At 47.9% G+C, this 15,679-nt stretch overlaps 1 protein-coding gene across 4 annotated transcripts in view; it reads right to left on the bottom strand.

Moving 5' to 3' along the window:
* Positions 1 to 421: 421 nt before the first annotated feature.
* Positions 422 to 15,679, bottom strand: part of LOC106589870 (paralemmin-3) — a 36,646-nt gene continuing 21,388 nt past the window's right edge. For 2 of the 4 annotated variants that reach the window (XM_045691100.1, XM_045691099.1), the window contains exons 2-8: positions 14,620 to 14,671; positions 13,795 to 13,875; positions 9,360 to 9,475; positions 7,042 to 7,114; positions 5,533 to 5,563; positions 5,167 to 5,223; positions 422 to 4,393 (exon numbers count right to left, since the gene is read on the bottom strand). In XM_045691100.1, coding sequence (XP_045547056.1) covers positions 3,288 to 4,393; positions 5,167 to 5,223; positions 5,533 to 5,563; positions 7,042 to 7,114; positions 9,360 to 9,475; positions 13,795 to 13,875; positions 14,620 to 14,664 — 1,509 coding nt within the window. In that variant the 5' untranslated portion in view covers positions 14,665 to 14,671 and the 3' untranslated portion in view covers positions 422 to 3,287. The remainder of the gene's footprint in view (positions 4,394 to 5,166; positions 5,224 to 5,532; positions 5,564 to 7,041; positions 7,115 to 9,359; positions 9,476 to 13,794; positions 13,876 to 14,619; positions 14,672 to 15,679) is intronic. The other 2 variants (XM_045691102.1, XM_045691101.1) reach the window with 2 other exon arrangements.

Genomic DNA, 15,679 nt, shown 5'->3' with positions numbered 1-15,679 from the left:
TAAATTGGTTACCAAGGAAATAAATAAATGTTTTGTCATACCCGTTGTATACGGTCTGATATACCACAGCTATCAGACAATCAGCATCCAGGGCACGAACCACCCAGTTTATAAAATACAATTGACCTTTGCCATGTTCAGAGCACTGGTGTGGCAAAAGCCTGTGTGTGAAAAAGTTAGTGCCAGGGTCCCAAAAGGCACCCTCGTGTCCAAGAGCCTTGGTCAAATGGTAGTGCCCAAGGGCCCTGGTCAAGGGTAGTGCACTATGAAGGGAATGGGGTGCCATTTGGGACGCACCGTTGTGTGTTTTGACTCTTCACGTCAAAGGTTACTCAATAATCTGTGTGTTTTATCTTAGAATGGAGCAACATGGTAGTTTTTCATTGTCCAGTGTTGACAAATGGTTAGACAGGACATCAAATAATATTTCACAAATGTCAGTTTAATCATTAAACCATTACTGATTGGTTGAAAAGTATCCTGTTGAAAAAAAGATACATTCTATAGATAAACCCCACTCCCGCTTGGTTTCATGGTGGCTAAATACCTATTTACACATGCCAGAGCGCTGTGTGTATTCTATGGAAAATACACTGATAAAATAAAATGCATAGAATTTAGATATAAAAACATACTTTCCCTTTAACAATTGATAATGGACCAAAATAAGATTCAAGACGGTAAGGTTGCAAAATCCTGGCCACTTTCCCGAAAAATTCAGAGGTTTTCCAGAAATCCTGGTTGGAAGATTCCCTGAATCAGGAAGGAATAGGCAGGAGATCCAAAATCCTCCAACCAGGAAAACCTGGGAATTTTCTGAAAGTTAATGGAACGTTACAAACCTTGATAACACTCAAGCGGCCAGAAGGCTGACACATACAACAAATAGAAAGACAATGAAATAAAGATCTCAAACTGTATGTAGACTATCAAGTTGAGACATAAGTGCACCCAAAAAGGCCCACTATTCCCTTTACATACACAGTGTAAAAAACATGAGGAACACCTTCCTAATATTGAATTACACCCCCTTTCTGCCCTCAGAAAAGCCTCAATTCCTTCCAGGCATGGACTACAAGGTGTTGAAAGCATTCCACAGGGATGCTGGCCCATGTTGACTCCAGTGCTTCCCACAGTTGTGTCAAGTTGGTTGGATGTCCTTTGGGTGGTGGACCTTTCTTAATCCACACAGAAAGCTGTTGTGTGTGAAAAACATAACAGCGTTGCAGTTCTTGACACTGAAACCGGTGCGCCTGGCAACAAACCCTGTTCAAAGGCATTTCCATATTTTGATTGCCCATTGACCCTCAATGGCACACATGCACATGGATTGTGCAAGTGGATTTAACAAGTGACATCAATAAGGGATCATAGCTTTCACATGGTCAGTCTGTCATGGAAAGAGCAGGTGTTCCTAATGTTTTGTACACTCAGTGACCTACTTTCAACCAGAGACCATAGACCCTGGTCAACAGTAGAGCACTTTATAAGGACTAGGGTTTCATTTGTGACACATCCCTATTGTACTGGTCATGATACACTCATCAGGCCTTTCTAATACATCCCTACTGTACTGGTCATGATTCAATCATCAGGCCTTTCTAATACATCCCTACTGTACTGGTCATGATTCACTCATCAGGCCTTTCTAATACATCCCTACTGTACTGGTCATGATTCAATCATCAGGCCTTTCTAATACATCCCTACTGTACTGGTCATGATTCACTCATCAGGCCTTTCTAATACATGCCTAATGTACTGGTCATGATTCAATCATCAGGCCTTTCTAATACATCCCTATTGTACTGGTCATGATTCACTCATCAGGCCTTTCTAATACATCCCTACTGTACTGGTCATGATACACTCATCAGGCCTTTCTAATACATCCCTACTGTACTGGTCATGATTCACTCATCAGGCCTTTCTAATACATCCCTACTGTACTGGTCATGATTCACTCATCAGGCCTTTCTAATACATCCCTACTGTACTGGTCATGATTCAATCATCAGGCCTTTCTAATACATCCCTACTGTACTGGTCATGATACACTCATCAGGCCTTTCTAATACATCCCTACTGTACTGGTCATGATTCACTCATCAGGCCTTTCTAATACATCCCTACTGTACTGGTCATGATACACTCATCAGGCCTTTCTAATACATCCCTACTGTACTGGTCATGATTCACTCATCAGGCCTTTCTAATACATCCCTACTGTACTGGTCATGATTCACTCATCAGGCCTTTCTAATACATCCCTACTGTACTGGTCATGATTCAATCATCAGGCCTTTCTAATACATCCCTACTGTACTGGTCATGATTCACTCATCAGGCCTTTCTGATACATCCCTACTGTACTGGTCATGATTCAATCATCAGGCCTTTCTAATACATCCCTACTGTACTGGTCATGATACACTCATCAGGCCTTTCTGATACATCCCTACTGTACTGGTCATGATTCACTCATCAGGCCTTTCTAATACATCCCTACTGTACTGGTCATGATACACTCATCAGGCCTTTCTGATACATCCCTACTGTACTGGTCATGATTCACTCATCAGGCCTTTCTGATACATCCCTACTGTACTGGTCATGATTCACTCATCAGGCCTTTCTAATACATCCCTACTGTACTGGTCATGATTCACTCATCAGGCCTTTCTAATACATCCCTACTGTACTGGTCATGATTCAATCATCAGGCCTTGCTTTGGACAAAATAAGATAAGGACCTTCGATAAGCATTTCCCTTGGAAAATAATTCACTAAAACACCCCCCCCCCCAAAATAACTCTCATCACACCCTGCACATGTAGTCCAGTTCAGTTTAAAGCAGGTTCTGTGTGAATAGTAGGGTGGATACACAGATACAGCCTAATGGATCAAGACTGGTCTTTCATTCTCAGTACCAGCCAACAGTAACACAGCCAAGGCTGACAGGGTTGTGTTCATTAGAATCAAAAGGAGAAAAAAAAACTGACTCGAACAGGGAGGGCCTACCTGGACCTGGTCCAACAAGAAAAATACTGGGTTTTATTTTTCATTTCAAAGCACTTCGCCCTACTGAACAAAACCCAGGTTCCTCTGGATGGGTAACTATACTCTTAGGGAAGGAGATCCACAAGGCACTTCAGTAATAACACACCGTCTTACCACCCCCCCATCATTCACAGTGTTAGAGGCAGAGTCAAGTCCCTCTTGTAGTATTACACAGAGAAAGCATTGGAGAATTTGGTAGAGAGATAGAGAGCGAACGAAATGATTGATCACATGACGGAGCAGCACTGGCAGGTCTTGCGTTTGGGAGCCACACCGACCCCTCCCTCCGCCTCTCCCCTGGTAGCGGTCAGTGTCTCTGGGGCGGCTGGAGCCTGCACCCCCAGGGCCAGGGTCTGGGCCTTGGATGGGAACAACAGGGGCTCCTGCTCTGGCTCAGTCTGGGGCTCCACTAGGGACACCTCCAGGAATTGGCCCCCAGGGAGGATGGCTGATTCTGGGGACACCGAGGCCTCCTCTTCCCCCTTGACTTCCACTTCAGTCTTCACTTCCACATCGCCCTCTGCCGACTCGCCTGCAGCCTCTCCCTCTGCGTCGGGCCTGGGGGTGAGTAAGGTCTCAGAGTAGACGGGAACGGCAGCCACCACGCCATCATCTGGGGCCTGCAGATCAGACACAGGAGCTTCCTCTACTGGCTGTGCCTCTTCCTCTCCACCACCATTTGCCACACCCTCCATCTGTTCTTCTCCTAATTCTCCTGTTACTGTGTCCATCTCTCCTTCTCCTAATTCTCCTGTTACTGTGTCCATCTGTCCTTCTCCTAAACCTCCAGTTACTGTGTCCATCTGTCCTTCTCCTAAACCTCCAGTTACTGTGTCCATCTGTCCTTCTCCTAAACCTCCAGTTACTGTGTCCATCTGTCCTTCTCCTAAACCTCTGGTTACTGTGTCTGCCTCAGTCTCTTTTGCTACTTCTGAGGACTCTTCAGGAGTTGTCTCTGGTTTCACCTCCTCAATTCCTCCTTCCTCAGGAGATTCGGACGCGGCCGAGTCTACTTCCTGTTCCTGACCCGGAGAGGAAAGGTCATTTGCAAGCTCGTCTCCCTCGTCCGTGATAATCACTCGCTCCGCTCGCATCATGATCACTCCTCCTTCCTCGATTACCGGAGCCTCGCCTGGCTCCGCCTCCGTGAACCCCAGGAACGTCATGGTAACGGCACCATCTTCAGGGACGACCGTCACTGGACCGTTGGTGCCATTGGGCAGTCCGCCCTCCTCGGATGCATCGTGGGTAGCAGCTTGCCCCTCCCCCTCTCCTCTCCCATTGGTGAGGATCTCAGCTCTTTCCAATAGTGCTGTCTCAACTGTTCCTAGAACTGTGACAAGACAGACAGATCATAGTTAGGAAATGTTTCAATCATCTTCCCAGTCTTCTATCAGCAAGACCCTTGGCAAGGATGCACATTAATCTTACCAAGCTCTGGAAAGTCCAGCTAGAATAGTGAGCACAGAAGAAGCAGGAGAGTGGAACATTTGTAGAAACTTGTAGAAAGTTATGAAGAGTGAAGGAGAAAGACAAGAATAGAGGCCGGCCAATGGGACGAGTGATATTAGAAATCCAAAAGAAGAAGGGAGAGCAGCTTCCAGAATCAACGCTGTTCTGTTCTGGACTCATGACAGAAGGTCAAATTGATAGGAGTGACATTTCAGCACCAAGCCAGAGGCATGTTGCCAGTCCCTGTGACCCTGAATCCAACCAACCAGAACATTTCCACTGACTTGGCTTGTGTTGTGTGCTCTTTGCCCCATAGAAATATAATTACTAGACCCATCATGGTGCAGCCAAACAGCAGTGGGCTAAAGGAATTTTCACATTCTAGAAATTCCATTTCTATGCTTTTCCCCTGATAACTTCACTTAACACATGAGATTCTTCATCAGCATCAATTTATATGTATTCCATCTCATTCAAATGCATAGATACTGTATGCATGTACAAACTTCCACTGACGTATGAATACAACATATTGCCTTTGTAATACAAATACCATCAAAGGCCAGTACAGTCTGTAGTGTCTTCTGGGACTAGAACCCATTTCAGTTGATTCAGAGTGAAGGAGAGATGATGGTAACATTGTTAACCCCTTACCGGATTCAGCCTCTACTTCTTCCTGTCCATTCTCCAAGATAACTGCTTGGACTGCTTCTGTGGGAATAGATGGAAATAAGCCTTTTTTTAAATGTATTTTAATCAGTGTATATTAAGCCACCCTTCAACAGTCTCGATTGTGTTTAAATCTACTGGGTTATTTACGACGTCTTTTTCACCACACATCACATTCATTATCAACTCAAACAGAAACAAAGACCTACTATTTTATCTTTCAACAATTCAACTGATTGGATCCAGTAATATCAAGCTAGTGGAACGACGACAGCCACCAGCGGTTGCTAACAGTAACAGGTGGTGACAGCGAGAGAGTCGATCATTCATTCAGAGACAGGTGACACCTACCTGCTGTAGCCTCCACCACCGCCGCTGCATTCTATTGGAGGAGACAGACAGGGGCGGGGTTAGACACTCCAACCACATCCCATTCTTTTATTAGTTTCAGTCTCAAGTTGTAACCGTGACCCTGGATGAGGGACGCCATTATAAAAGGCTAGACGAGCAATGTCATTCATGCATTTTCAACCCACAAGAGGGAGCTAATTAGACTTCAGGGCCCACCATCCACCAGTGACTACTCAATACTAAAATATGCCTACTTTAAAAAGGTAGACTCAGTCAAATGACGTTGCCACAAGCAGCACCGCAGATATTGAGATGAGTGAGCTGCAAAGACTTCCCTCTCACACAGTATCTGCGCGTGTGTACGGTGTTCGCTTAGTTACAGCCTGGTAGCCAGGGCACCGAAACAGCAGAGAAGTTGAGCCTCGCGCTTCAACGCTCTTAGTCGTTACGGAAATTGACCCACTATGCCGTTTACTTTCTGCTTCTACGTCAGATCACTCGGTCGACCTTTAAAGAGGGTGGGAGCACCCCCCCCCCTTTATAACAAGAACCCAGTGTTGAGGGTTTGTGATTCCCGTCTCTACAACCTCGAAAAATCAAGGTTAGGAGAAGAAATACAAACAAAAGAACAAAAGACTTGAAGAGGAGAGTTCTTTGTTCTAAAATAAAAAGGTCATTTTGAGGTAAACAGTCACGGTTGCCTTGAGGTGGAGCGATTACACACGTTTAAGTGGTACATTGTTGATGCAAGGAGGTCTTGGTCTTTCTAAAGCTCCTGCTTCTGAACGAGAGGTGCTACATCAAAGCTGCATTAACGTATTATTATGGAAAAGTGTATTATTTCTCTGAAAGGAGACTCGTCGGTCAGGACTGGTGGGAAGATCGTACGTAATGATTGGGGCTACTTGTTCAGCATGTATTCTACTGGCCCATTCAATTGGTCTGTGTGCTTGTGTATCAGTGAGTGTTTGTGTGCGTTACTCACAGCATGGCCATCCTAATTCTCTCTCTCTGTGTGCGTTACTCACAGCATGGCCATCCTAATTCTCTCTCTCTGTGTGCGTTACTCACAGCATGGCCATCCTAATTTCTCTCTCTGTGTGCGTTACTCACAGCATGGCCATCCTAATTCTCTCTCTCTGTGTGCGTTACTCACAGCATGGCCATCCTAATTCTCTCTCTCTGTGTGCGTTACTCACAGCATGGCCATCCTAATTCTCTCTCTCTGTGTGCGTTACTCACAGCATGGCCATCCTAATTCTCTCTCTCTGTGTGCGTTACTCACAGCATGGCCATCCTAATTCTCTCTCTGTGTCGGTGTACACATTTTAGTGCCAGAAGTCCTCACAAGAATAGTAAACCAAGTGAGGACATTTTGCCAGTCCTCACTTGTAAAAAGTATATTTTAGGTTTAGGGGTTAGAATTACAGTTTAGGGGAAAAGTGTGAATCAATTGTTGGTCCCCAAAAGGTCTCACAAGTATAATAAGACGGTGTGTGTGTCACTCACAGCTCGGCCATCTTCCATCGGCTGCTCCAGTTTCTCCTCCTCCTCCGCTAAACGTTGACTCTCTGTCTGCAACCTGACACACACACACCAGACACACACACACACACACACACACACACACACACACCACACACACACCAGACACACACCAGACACACACCAGACACACACCAGACACACACTCTTAGTGTTCGGTTCCAATCTCAGCCAGAACAAACCATTCACTTTTAACCTCGTATTGATAAAAGGTAGTGCTATCAGACACTTACAATACATGAACATACACTACGAGGTGCAGAGACTATAACCACTACGAGGTGCAGAGACTATAACCACTACGAGGTGCAGAGACTATAACCACTACGAGGTGCAGAGACTATAACCACTACGAGGTGCAGAGACTATAACCACTACGAGGTGCAGAGACTATAACCACTACGAGGTGTAGAGACTATAACCACTACGAGGTGTAGAGACTATAACCACTACGAGGTGCAGAGACTATAACCACTACGAGGTGCAGAGACTATAACCACTACGAGGTGTAGAGACTATAACCACTACGAGGTGTAGAGACTATAACCACTACGAGGTGTAGAGACTATAACCACTACGAGGTGCAGAGACTATAACCACTACGAGGTGCAGAGACTATAACCACTACGAGGTGCAGAGACTATAACCACTACGAGGTGCAGAGACTATAACCACTACGAGGTGCAGAGACTATAACCACTACGAGGTGCAGAGACTATAACCACTACGAGGTGCAGAGACTATAACCACTACGAGGTGCAGAGACTATAACCACTACGAGGTGTAGAGACTATAACCACTACGAGGTGCAGAGACTATAACCACTACGAGGTGCAGAGACTATAACCACTACGAGGTGCAGAGACTATAACCACTACGAGGTGCAGAGACTATAACCACTACGAGGTGCAGAGACTATAACCACTACGAGGTGCAGAGACTATAACCACTACGAGGTGCAGAGACTATAACCACTACGAGGTGCAGAGACTATAACCACTACGAGGTGCAGAGACTATAACCACTACGAGGTGCAGAGACTATAACCACTACGAGGTGCAGAGACTATAACCACTACGAGGTGCAGAGACTATAACCACTACGAGGTGCAGAGACTATAACCACTACGAGGTGCAGAGACTATAACCACTACGAGGTGCAGAGACTATAACCACTACGAGGTGCAGAGACTATAACCACTACGAGGTGCAGAGACTATAACCACTACGAGGTGCAGAGAATATAACCACTACGAGGTGCAGAGACTATAACCACTACGAGGTGCAGAGAATATAACCACTACGAGGTGCAGAGACTATAACCACTACGAGGTGCAGAGACTATAACCACTACGAGGTGCAGAGACTATAACCACTACGAGGTGCAGAGACTATAACCACTACGAGGTGCAGAGACTATAACCACTACGAGGTGCAGAGACTATAACCACTACGAGGTGCAGAGACTATAACCACTACGAGGTGCAGAGACTATAACCACTACGAGGTGCAGAGACTATAACCACTACGAGGTGCAGAGACTATAACCACTACGAGGTGTAGAGACTATAACCACTACGAGGTGCAGAGACTATAACCACTAAGGTCAGAGGTGAGTGTATAATCTGAATCTGGGGTCTAACAAACAGCCACAACCCTAGACAGACAACATGGAGAGTATAGAACATCTTAGAGAATAAGAGTCTTCTTACAGCTACTGTGTAAACTATGAGGTGAGGCTGGCCTCCTACAAACACACTGCATGTACAGCACAACACAGATAGGAGTTGAGAGTATAGAAAGCCTTAGAAAGAAAGTGTGGTGAGTATGGTATCTATGGTGTGAACCAAGCATCTAGCCCTATACAGGTAACGTGGCGAGTACACAGATAGCCCTATACAGGTAACGTGGTGAGTACACAGGTAGCCCTATACAGGTAACGTGGCGAGTACACAGGTAGCCCTATACAGGTAACGTGGTGAGTACACAGGTAGCCCTATACAGGTAACGTGGCGAGTACACAGGTAGCCCTATACAGGTAATGTGGTGAGTACACAGGTAGCCCTATACAGGTAACGTGGCGAGTACACAGGTAGCCCTATACAGGTAACGTAGCGAGTACACAGGTAGCCCTATACAGGTAACGTGGTGAGTACACAGGTAGCCCTATACAGGTAACGTGGTGAGTACACAGGTAGCCCTATACAGGTAACGTGGTGAGTACACAGGTAGCCCTATACAGGTAACGTGGTGAGTATGGGGTGTATAATAGGAGATTCCTACTTGTCTATGCGTTGCTCCATCTCCTGGGCCTGGGAGCCCCACAGCGGGGAACGAGGCTCTGAGGATGTGGGGGAAGAGGGGCCGTCCATCAGCCACTGGTCTCTAAGAGACTTCCTCTGGATGGAGAGAGAGAGGACACAGGGAGAGAGGACACAGGAAGAGAGGGAGGGAGGACACAGGGAGAGAGGACACATGGACACAGGGAGAGAGGACACGGACACAGGGAGAGAGGACACGGACACAGGGAGAGAGGGAGAGAGGACACAGGGAGAGAGGACACAGGGAGAGAGGACACAGGGAGAGAGGACACAGGGAGAGAGGACACAGGGAGAGAGGACACAGGGAGAGAGGACACAGGGAGAGAGGACGGGAGGACACAGGGAGAGAGGACGGGAGGACACAGGGAGAGAGGACGGGAGGACACAGGGAGAGAGGACGGGAGGACACAGGGAGAGAGGACGGGAGGACACAGGGAGAGAGGACGGGAGGACACAGGGAGAGAGGGCACAGGGAGAGAGGGCACAGGGAGAGAGGGCACAGGGAGAGAGGGCACAGGGAGAGAGGGCACAGGGAGAGAGGGCACAGGGAGAGAGGGCACAGGGAGAGAGGGCACAGGGAGAGAGGACACAGGGAGAGAGGACACAGGGAGAGAGGACACAGGGAGAGAGGACACAGGGAGAGAGGACACAGGGAGAGAGGACACAGGGAGAGAGGACACAGGGAGAGAGGACACAGGGAGAGAGGACACAGGGAGAGGGGGAGGGAGAGAGGACACAGGGAGAGAGGGAGAGAGGACACAGGGAGAGAGGGAGGGAGGACACAGGGAGAGAGGACACAGGGAGAGAGGGAGAGAGGACACAGGGAGAGAGGGAGAGAGGACACAGGGAGAGAGGGAGGGAGGACACAGGGAGAGAGGGAGGGAGGACACAGGGAGAGAGGGAGGGAGGACACAGGGAGAGAGGGAGGGAGGACACAGGGAGAGAGGGAGGGAGGACACAGGGAGAGAGGGAGGGAGGACACAGGGAGAGAGGGAGGGAGGACACAGGGAGAGAGGGAGGGAGGACACAGGGAGAGAGGGAGGGAGGACACCGGGAGAGAGGGAGGGAGGACACAGGGAGAGAGGGAGGGAGGACACAGGGAGAGAGGGAGGGAGGACACAGGGAGAGAGGGAGGGAGGACACAGGGAGAGAGGGAGGGAGGACACAGGGAGAGAGGGAGGGAGGACACAGGGAGAGAGGGAGGGAGGACACAGGGAGAGAGGGAGGGAGGACACAGAGAGAGCAAGAGAAGCATGTCAGTCAGCGTTGTCAACGTCAAAGGCATCATCCAAATCATGCACTCCTACTCAGACACAACATGAGCTTAATGCAACATGGCAAAGTCTTTAAATCTGACAGGTTTGTCTTCATTCTCACACACTATTGTTATGGTGTCAGCCGGTGGCTGTGACCTTTAAACCTACCCATCCAATCAGCTTAGGGCACATCTCTCTATCAGACCTCATTCCCCACTCCACTTCTTTTCAATAAACAGCTCAACAGGTGCCCCATCCCTTTAATACTTCAATAAAGCCATCAACAGGTGCCCATCCCTTTAACTCATATCCCATACATTCGGACAGGAACACACTCCTTTCTGCCCCAAGTGTGCACTTGCTCACTTCACCTTATAGATTTAAAAGACTTCTAGCCCATGCTTACACCAATCCAATGCTTTTAAATGTATGAGGGGGAGTGAAGGAGTGCAGCAAGGTAACGAATTGGGACACAGGGTCTCTCCTATCCTACCACTCCCTTCCCCTCCCCTGTTGGCCTCCTCTCCCCCTCCACTGGCCCCCTCTCACCACCTCAGCTGAAGGTGAAATGTATAGCAGAGCACCGACAGGAAGTCTGCAGAGAGCACTTCCTTCCTGTTTCTGTAGCAGCACAGGTCCTCTCAGAGTGCCAAAATGTGTGTTTGCAGAACACCTCCCTCTAACCCAACAGGACGAACATGAAGTTAAATTAAAGGGGTTGTTTTCTCGTTCTGAGAAAGATCTAATCAAGAGGACCAGAAGTTTGATTGGTGGGTAAAACCCAGAAATTCAGGTAAGTAAAAAGATGTGATGGGTCCGCACTCAAAAAGATGTCGCATAAACCTTACTACATTTAATTATAAAAGAATATGTATTTTCACTGCATCTGGGATAGAGTACACAGACATTTAGGCTTTACAGTGTGTAGGTACTGAAGAAGGCTGCAAATCCAAAACATCTGTGCATGCTATCCCCGATGCAGGGAAAATAATTATAATATATATTTTTGAAATACAGTAAGCTTTATGTGCAAACACCCTCACAACTTTTTGCATAATTAAGAAATACCCATTGTCCTCCGAGAGTGTCTGAAAACCAAACAGTACACCTCCTTCCCCCAGAGGACTAACATGAGATGACATTACATGATGAGAACAATTAGAACGCTATAGTACCTCTGTTGAACTGCGAGGCAGCAACTTTACAGGCCACTTTTACACAACCTTCAAGAGTATGCTGCTTCAATGAGTGTGTTCCCTTAATAGAAGACCTCTTTAAAACGGTCAAAGTAAATGCATTTCACTGAGTGGACTTTGGGTGGCTTCTTATTATTGACGTTAGGCAACTTTAATAGCCCTTTTAAAGCTGGGGGGGGTGGGGGGGGTGATAGCAGGCTGTAATGAACCTCTGAGGAAGTCTAGAGACCACGGCTGGTGACAGCCATTGAGAGGTCAATACTACCTTTACCTCTGAGGAGTACAGAGAAGGGTTTGCTCCTTCAGTAGTCGGTACAGTACAGTTGTAGACAGAGGCGTTCTTGTAGGTTAGAAGTTAGCCAACCAAAAACTATGGTTTATGAAAGTTCGTTACAATTTAGCCTCATAAGGGTGGTTGGGGGAATCATTCTTGGAGGCGGCTCCAGGTAGCAGACTAAGGCAGACCAGTCACCTGAAACCAGTTTCTCATTGGGTGTACACAAGCACAAAGCAAGGATTTGAGGAATGCGCCCTAGGGCAGTGGGAACGCCAATCTGGAAGTGGTGTGAAAATAATAGAGCCGTCCAGTGCAGAGAGCAGAGCACGTAAACACACGCACACCATTCTAGTGAAGGAAGGCCAAACCTCCAAACTCTGGCAGGCAGTTTCAGGAAGGGTGTGTGTGTTCTCAAGTAGACTAGGAGTTGTGTGTTGCTTGGAATGGAATTTGGAACTGAAGTAAGCCCCTTGCTAACAAGCTGGAATGAGTCCGTACAGGATTTTGGCGGAACAACATTATGGCTACATTCTACATTTGTGGGGAAAGAAGAATGAGTGTGGGGGTTCTGTCCAGTATCCACCACCATATTCACAGAGAGAGAATGAGTGTGGGGGTTCTGTCCAGTATCCACCACCACATTCACAGAGAGAGAATGAGTGTGGGGGTTCTGTCCAGTATCCACCACCACATTCACAGAGAGAGAATGAGTGTGGGGGTTCTGTCCAGTATCCACCACCACATTCACAGAGAGAGAATGAGTGTGGGGGTTCTGTCCAGTATCCACCACCACATTCACAGAGAGAGAATGAGTGTGGGGGTTCTGTCCAGTATCCACCACCACATTCACAGAGAGAGAATGAGTGTGGGGGTTCTGTCCAGTATCCACCACCACATTCACAGAGAGAGAGAATGAGTGTGGGGGTTCTGTCCAGTATCCACCACCACATTCACAGAGAGAGAATGAGTGTGGGGGTTCTGTCCAGTATCCACCACCACATTCACAGAGAGAGAGAATGAGTGTGGGGGTTCTGTCCAGTATCCACCACCATATTCACAGAGAGAGAATGAGTGTGGGGGTTCTGTCCAGTATCCACCACCACATTCACAGAGAGAGAATGAGTGTGGGGGTTCTGTCCAGTATCCACCACCACATTCACAGAGAGAGAATGAGTGTGGGGGTTCTGTCCAGTATCCACCACCACATTCACAGAGAGAGAGAATGAGTGTGGGGGTTCTGTCCAGTATCCACCACCACATTCACAGAGAGAGAATGAGTGTGGGGGTTCTGTCCAGTATCCACCACCACATTCAGAGAGAGAATGAGTGTGGGGGTTCTGTCCAGTATCCACCACCACATTCACAGAGAGAGAATGAGTGTGGGGGTTCTGTCCAGTATCCACCACCATATTCACAGAGAGAGAATGAGTGTGGGGGTTCTGTCCAGTATCCACCACCATATTCACAGAGAGAGCGTGTGTGTCTGAGTGTATGTGGTCACTTTTCTGGCCATTTGACGTTACACTTCAGAATAAATAGTCCTACATAGTGAGGGGTGACGGGCCGGGGACAGTGAGAGGGGTGACGGGCCGGGGACAGTGAGAGGGGTGACGGGCCGGGGACAGTGAGAGGGGTGACGGTCAGACCTTCAGAGAGTGTGTGTGTCACCTTGAGCTGCTGTAGCCTCAGCCTCTCCTCCTCCATCTCCCTCTTGGCCCTCTCCTGTTCCTCCTGCAGACGACGCTTCTCCTGAGAGAGGGGAGAGAGAGAGAGGGGAGCGCGAGAGAGAAGAGGAGAGAGCGCAAGAGAGAGGACGGGAGAGAGCGCAAGAGAGAGGACGGGAGAGAGCGCAAGAGAGAGGACGGGAGAGAGCGCAAGAGAGGGGGAGAGCGCGCAAGAGAGGGGGAGAGCGCGCAAGAGAGGGGGAGAGCGCGCAAGAGAGGGGGAGAGCGCGCAAGAGAGGGGGAGAGCGCGCAAGAGAGGGGGAGAGCGCGCAAGAGAGAGACAGAGCAAGAGAGAGAGCAAGAGAGAGAGAGCAAGAGAGAGCAAGAGAGCAAGAGAGAGGGGGAGAGAGAGCAAGAGAGAGGGGGAGAGAGCAAGAGAGAGGGGAGAGAGAGCAAGAGAGAGGAGGGGCGAGGGGGGGCGTGATACAGTGAGAGGTGGAGTGATAAATAAAGAGGAAAAAAATAGAAACAGAGGGAGAATAAAGAGAAAACAGAAAGAAGAGGTGGAGAGGTAATAAAGATAAAAACACCTGGTCAAACCTGTCACATAGGCACCATTATCCTAGAGAGGTGGCCACCCTATAATAGTCACTGTGTCTCCATGGAAATACAATGGCGTTGTTTTACTGGGCTGAGGGAGGCGGCCTGGTGCGACACACTGCACTATGGGTAAATTATTCAGTAGCTATGGACAGACAGCGCAAGGAGCAGTGCTTAGTTTCCATGGGCCTGTATGTGTGGTTGTGTGTGTGTCAGGTGCTTGACTCACAGTGATCGCCTGCAGTCTCTGTTTGTACTTCTCTGCCTCGTCCATCTTCAATCTGTGTCACAAGACAAGAGGTTAAAGGTTGTAGGTTACATTTACCTTAGGAAGTAGTTGAAGTGCTGCTCTAGGAACAGTTTTGCCTTTTAGAGCACAATTAATACGGTTATATGGACAGGTGGGGACCTGATCCTAGATCAGCACTCTGACCCTGAGATACCTGGAAGCCTTAGTTGTTTTTCTGGGAATTCATCTGGACTTTTCTATCTAGCTTGTGTTGTTTCACATTACGTATCCCTTGTGACATGGCCTCAGGCATCACAAGGCAAATGACAAACTACATGTTTGGATCCTCACAGCTGACACACAGCGGGACAATACGACTAGCCTGACTTGGTACGTATGAACACAGCCTGGAGGATGTGATGTACCCGCCAACCTTTATTATAGAGCCTTTGTTTTCAACTATGTAGAAACAGATCCTATATGCCATTTAGCAGACGCTTTTATCCAAAGCGACTTGGTCACGCCTGCATACATTTTACATATGGGTAGTCCCAGGAATTGAACCCACGATCTTGGCGTTGCAACCGCCATGCTCTACCAACTGATCTATAGAGGACCAGGAGATATATTTCTACTGGGTAGAAACAACAGTGATATTTCCTACTTCAAGGGAATATTGGAGACTGGACCCAAATCCACTAGAAAAACATGGCAATCCCTAGTTTATACCTGCGATCTGGTGTAAAAAGCAACCAATCACCACCTACCCTTCCTCCTTCTCCACACAGTTCCTATCCTCTGCTCCAAGCCTTAGAAAATTACCCTGATAGCTCCCTCAAACCCCAACCTCCCTGGTGTTTGGAGGCATTGGGGCTATGACAGCTTATAACCAGCTTATGAGCCTCCGTAGGGACTACGTCAGGTCTCATGGGGAGCCAGGAATAGCAGTGAGGAGATAAACAAACTGTCTTTGATGAGGAGCATTGTTGAGCTCCCTACAGGCGGAGTCTGATAATTAGATACAATATGATGATGCAGAGAGGGAGAGAAAGCTGGAGAA

Source organism: Salmo salar, chromosome ssa12, assembly GCF_905237065.1.
Source record: "Salmo salar chromosome ssa12, Ssal_v3.1, whole genome shotgun sequence".
Lineage (NCBI taxonomy): Eukaryota > Metazoa > Chordata > Actinopteri > Salmoniformes > Salmonidae > Salmo > Salmo salar.
Note: the sequence above shows the minus strand (reverse complement) of the source record. Positions and strands in the feature narration are given on the sequence as shown.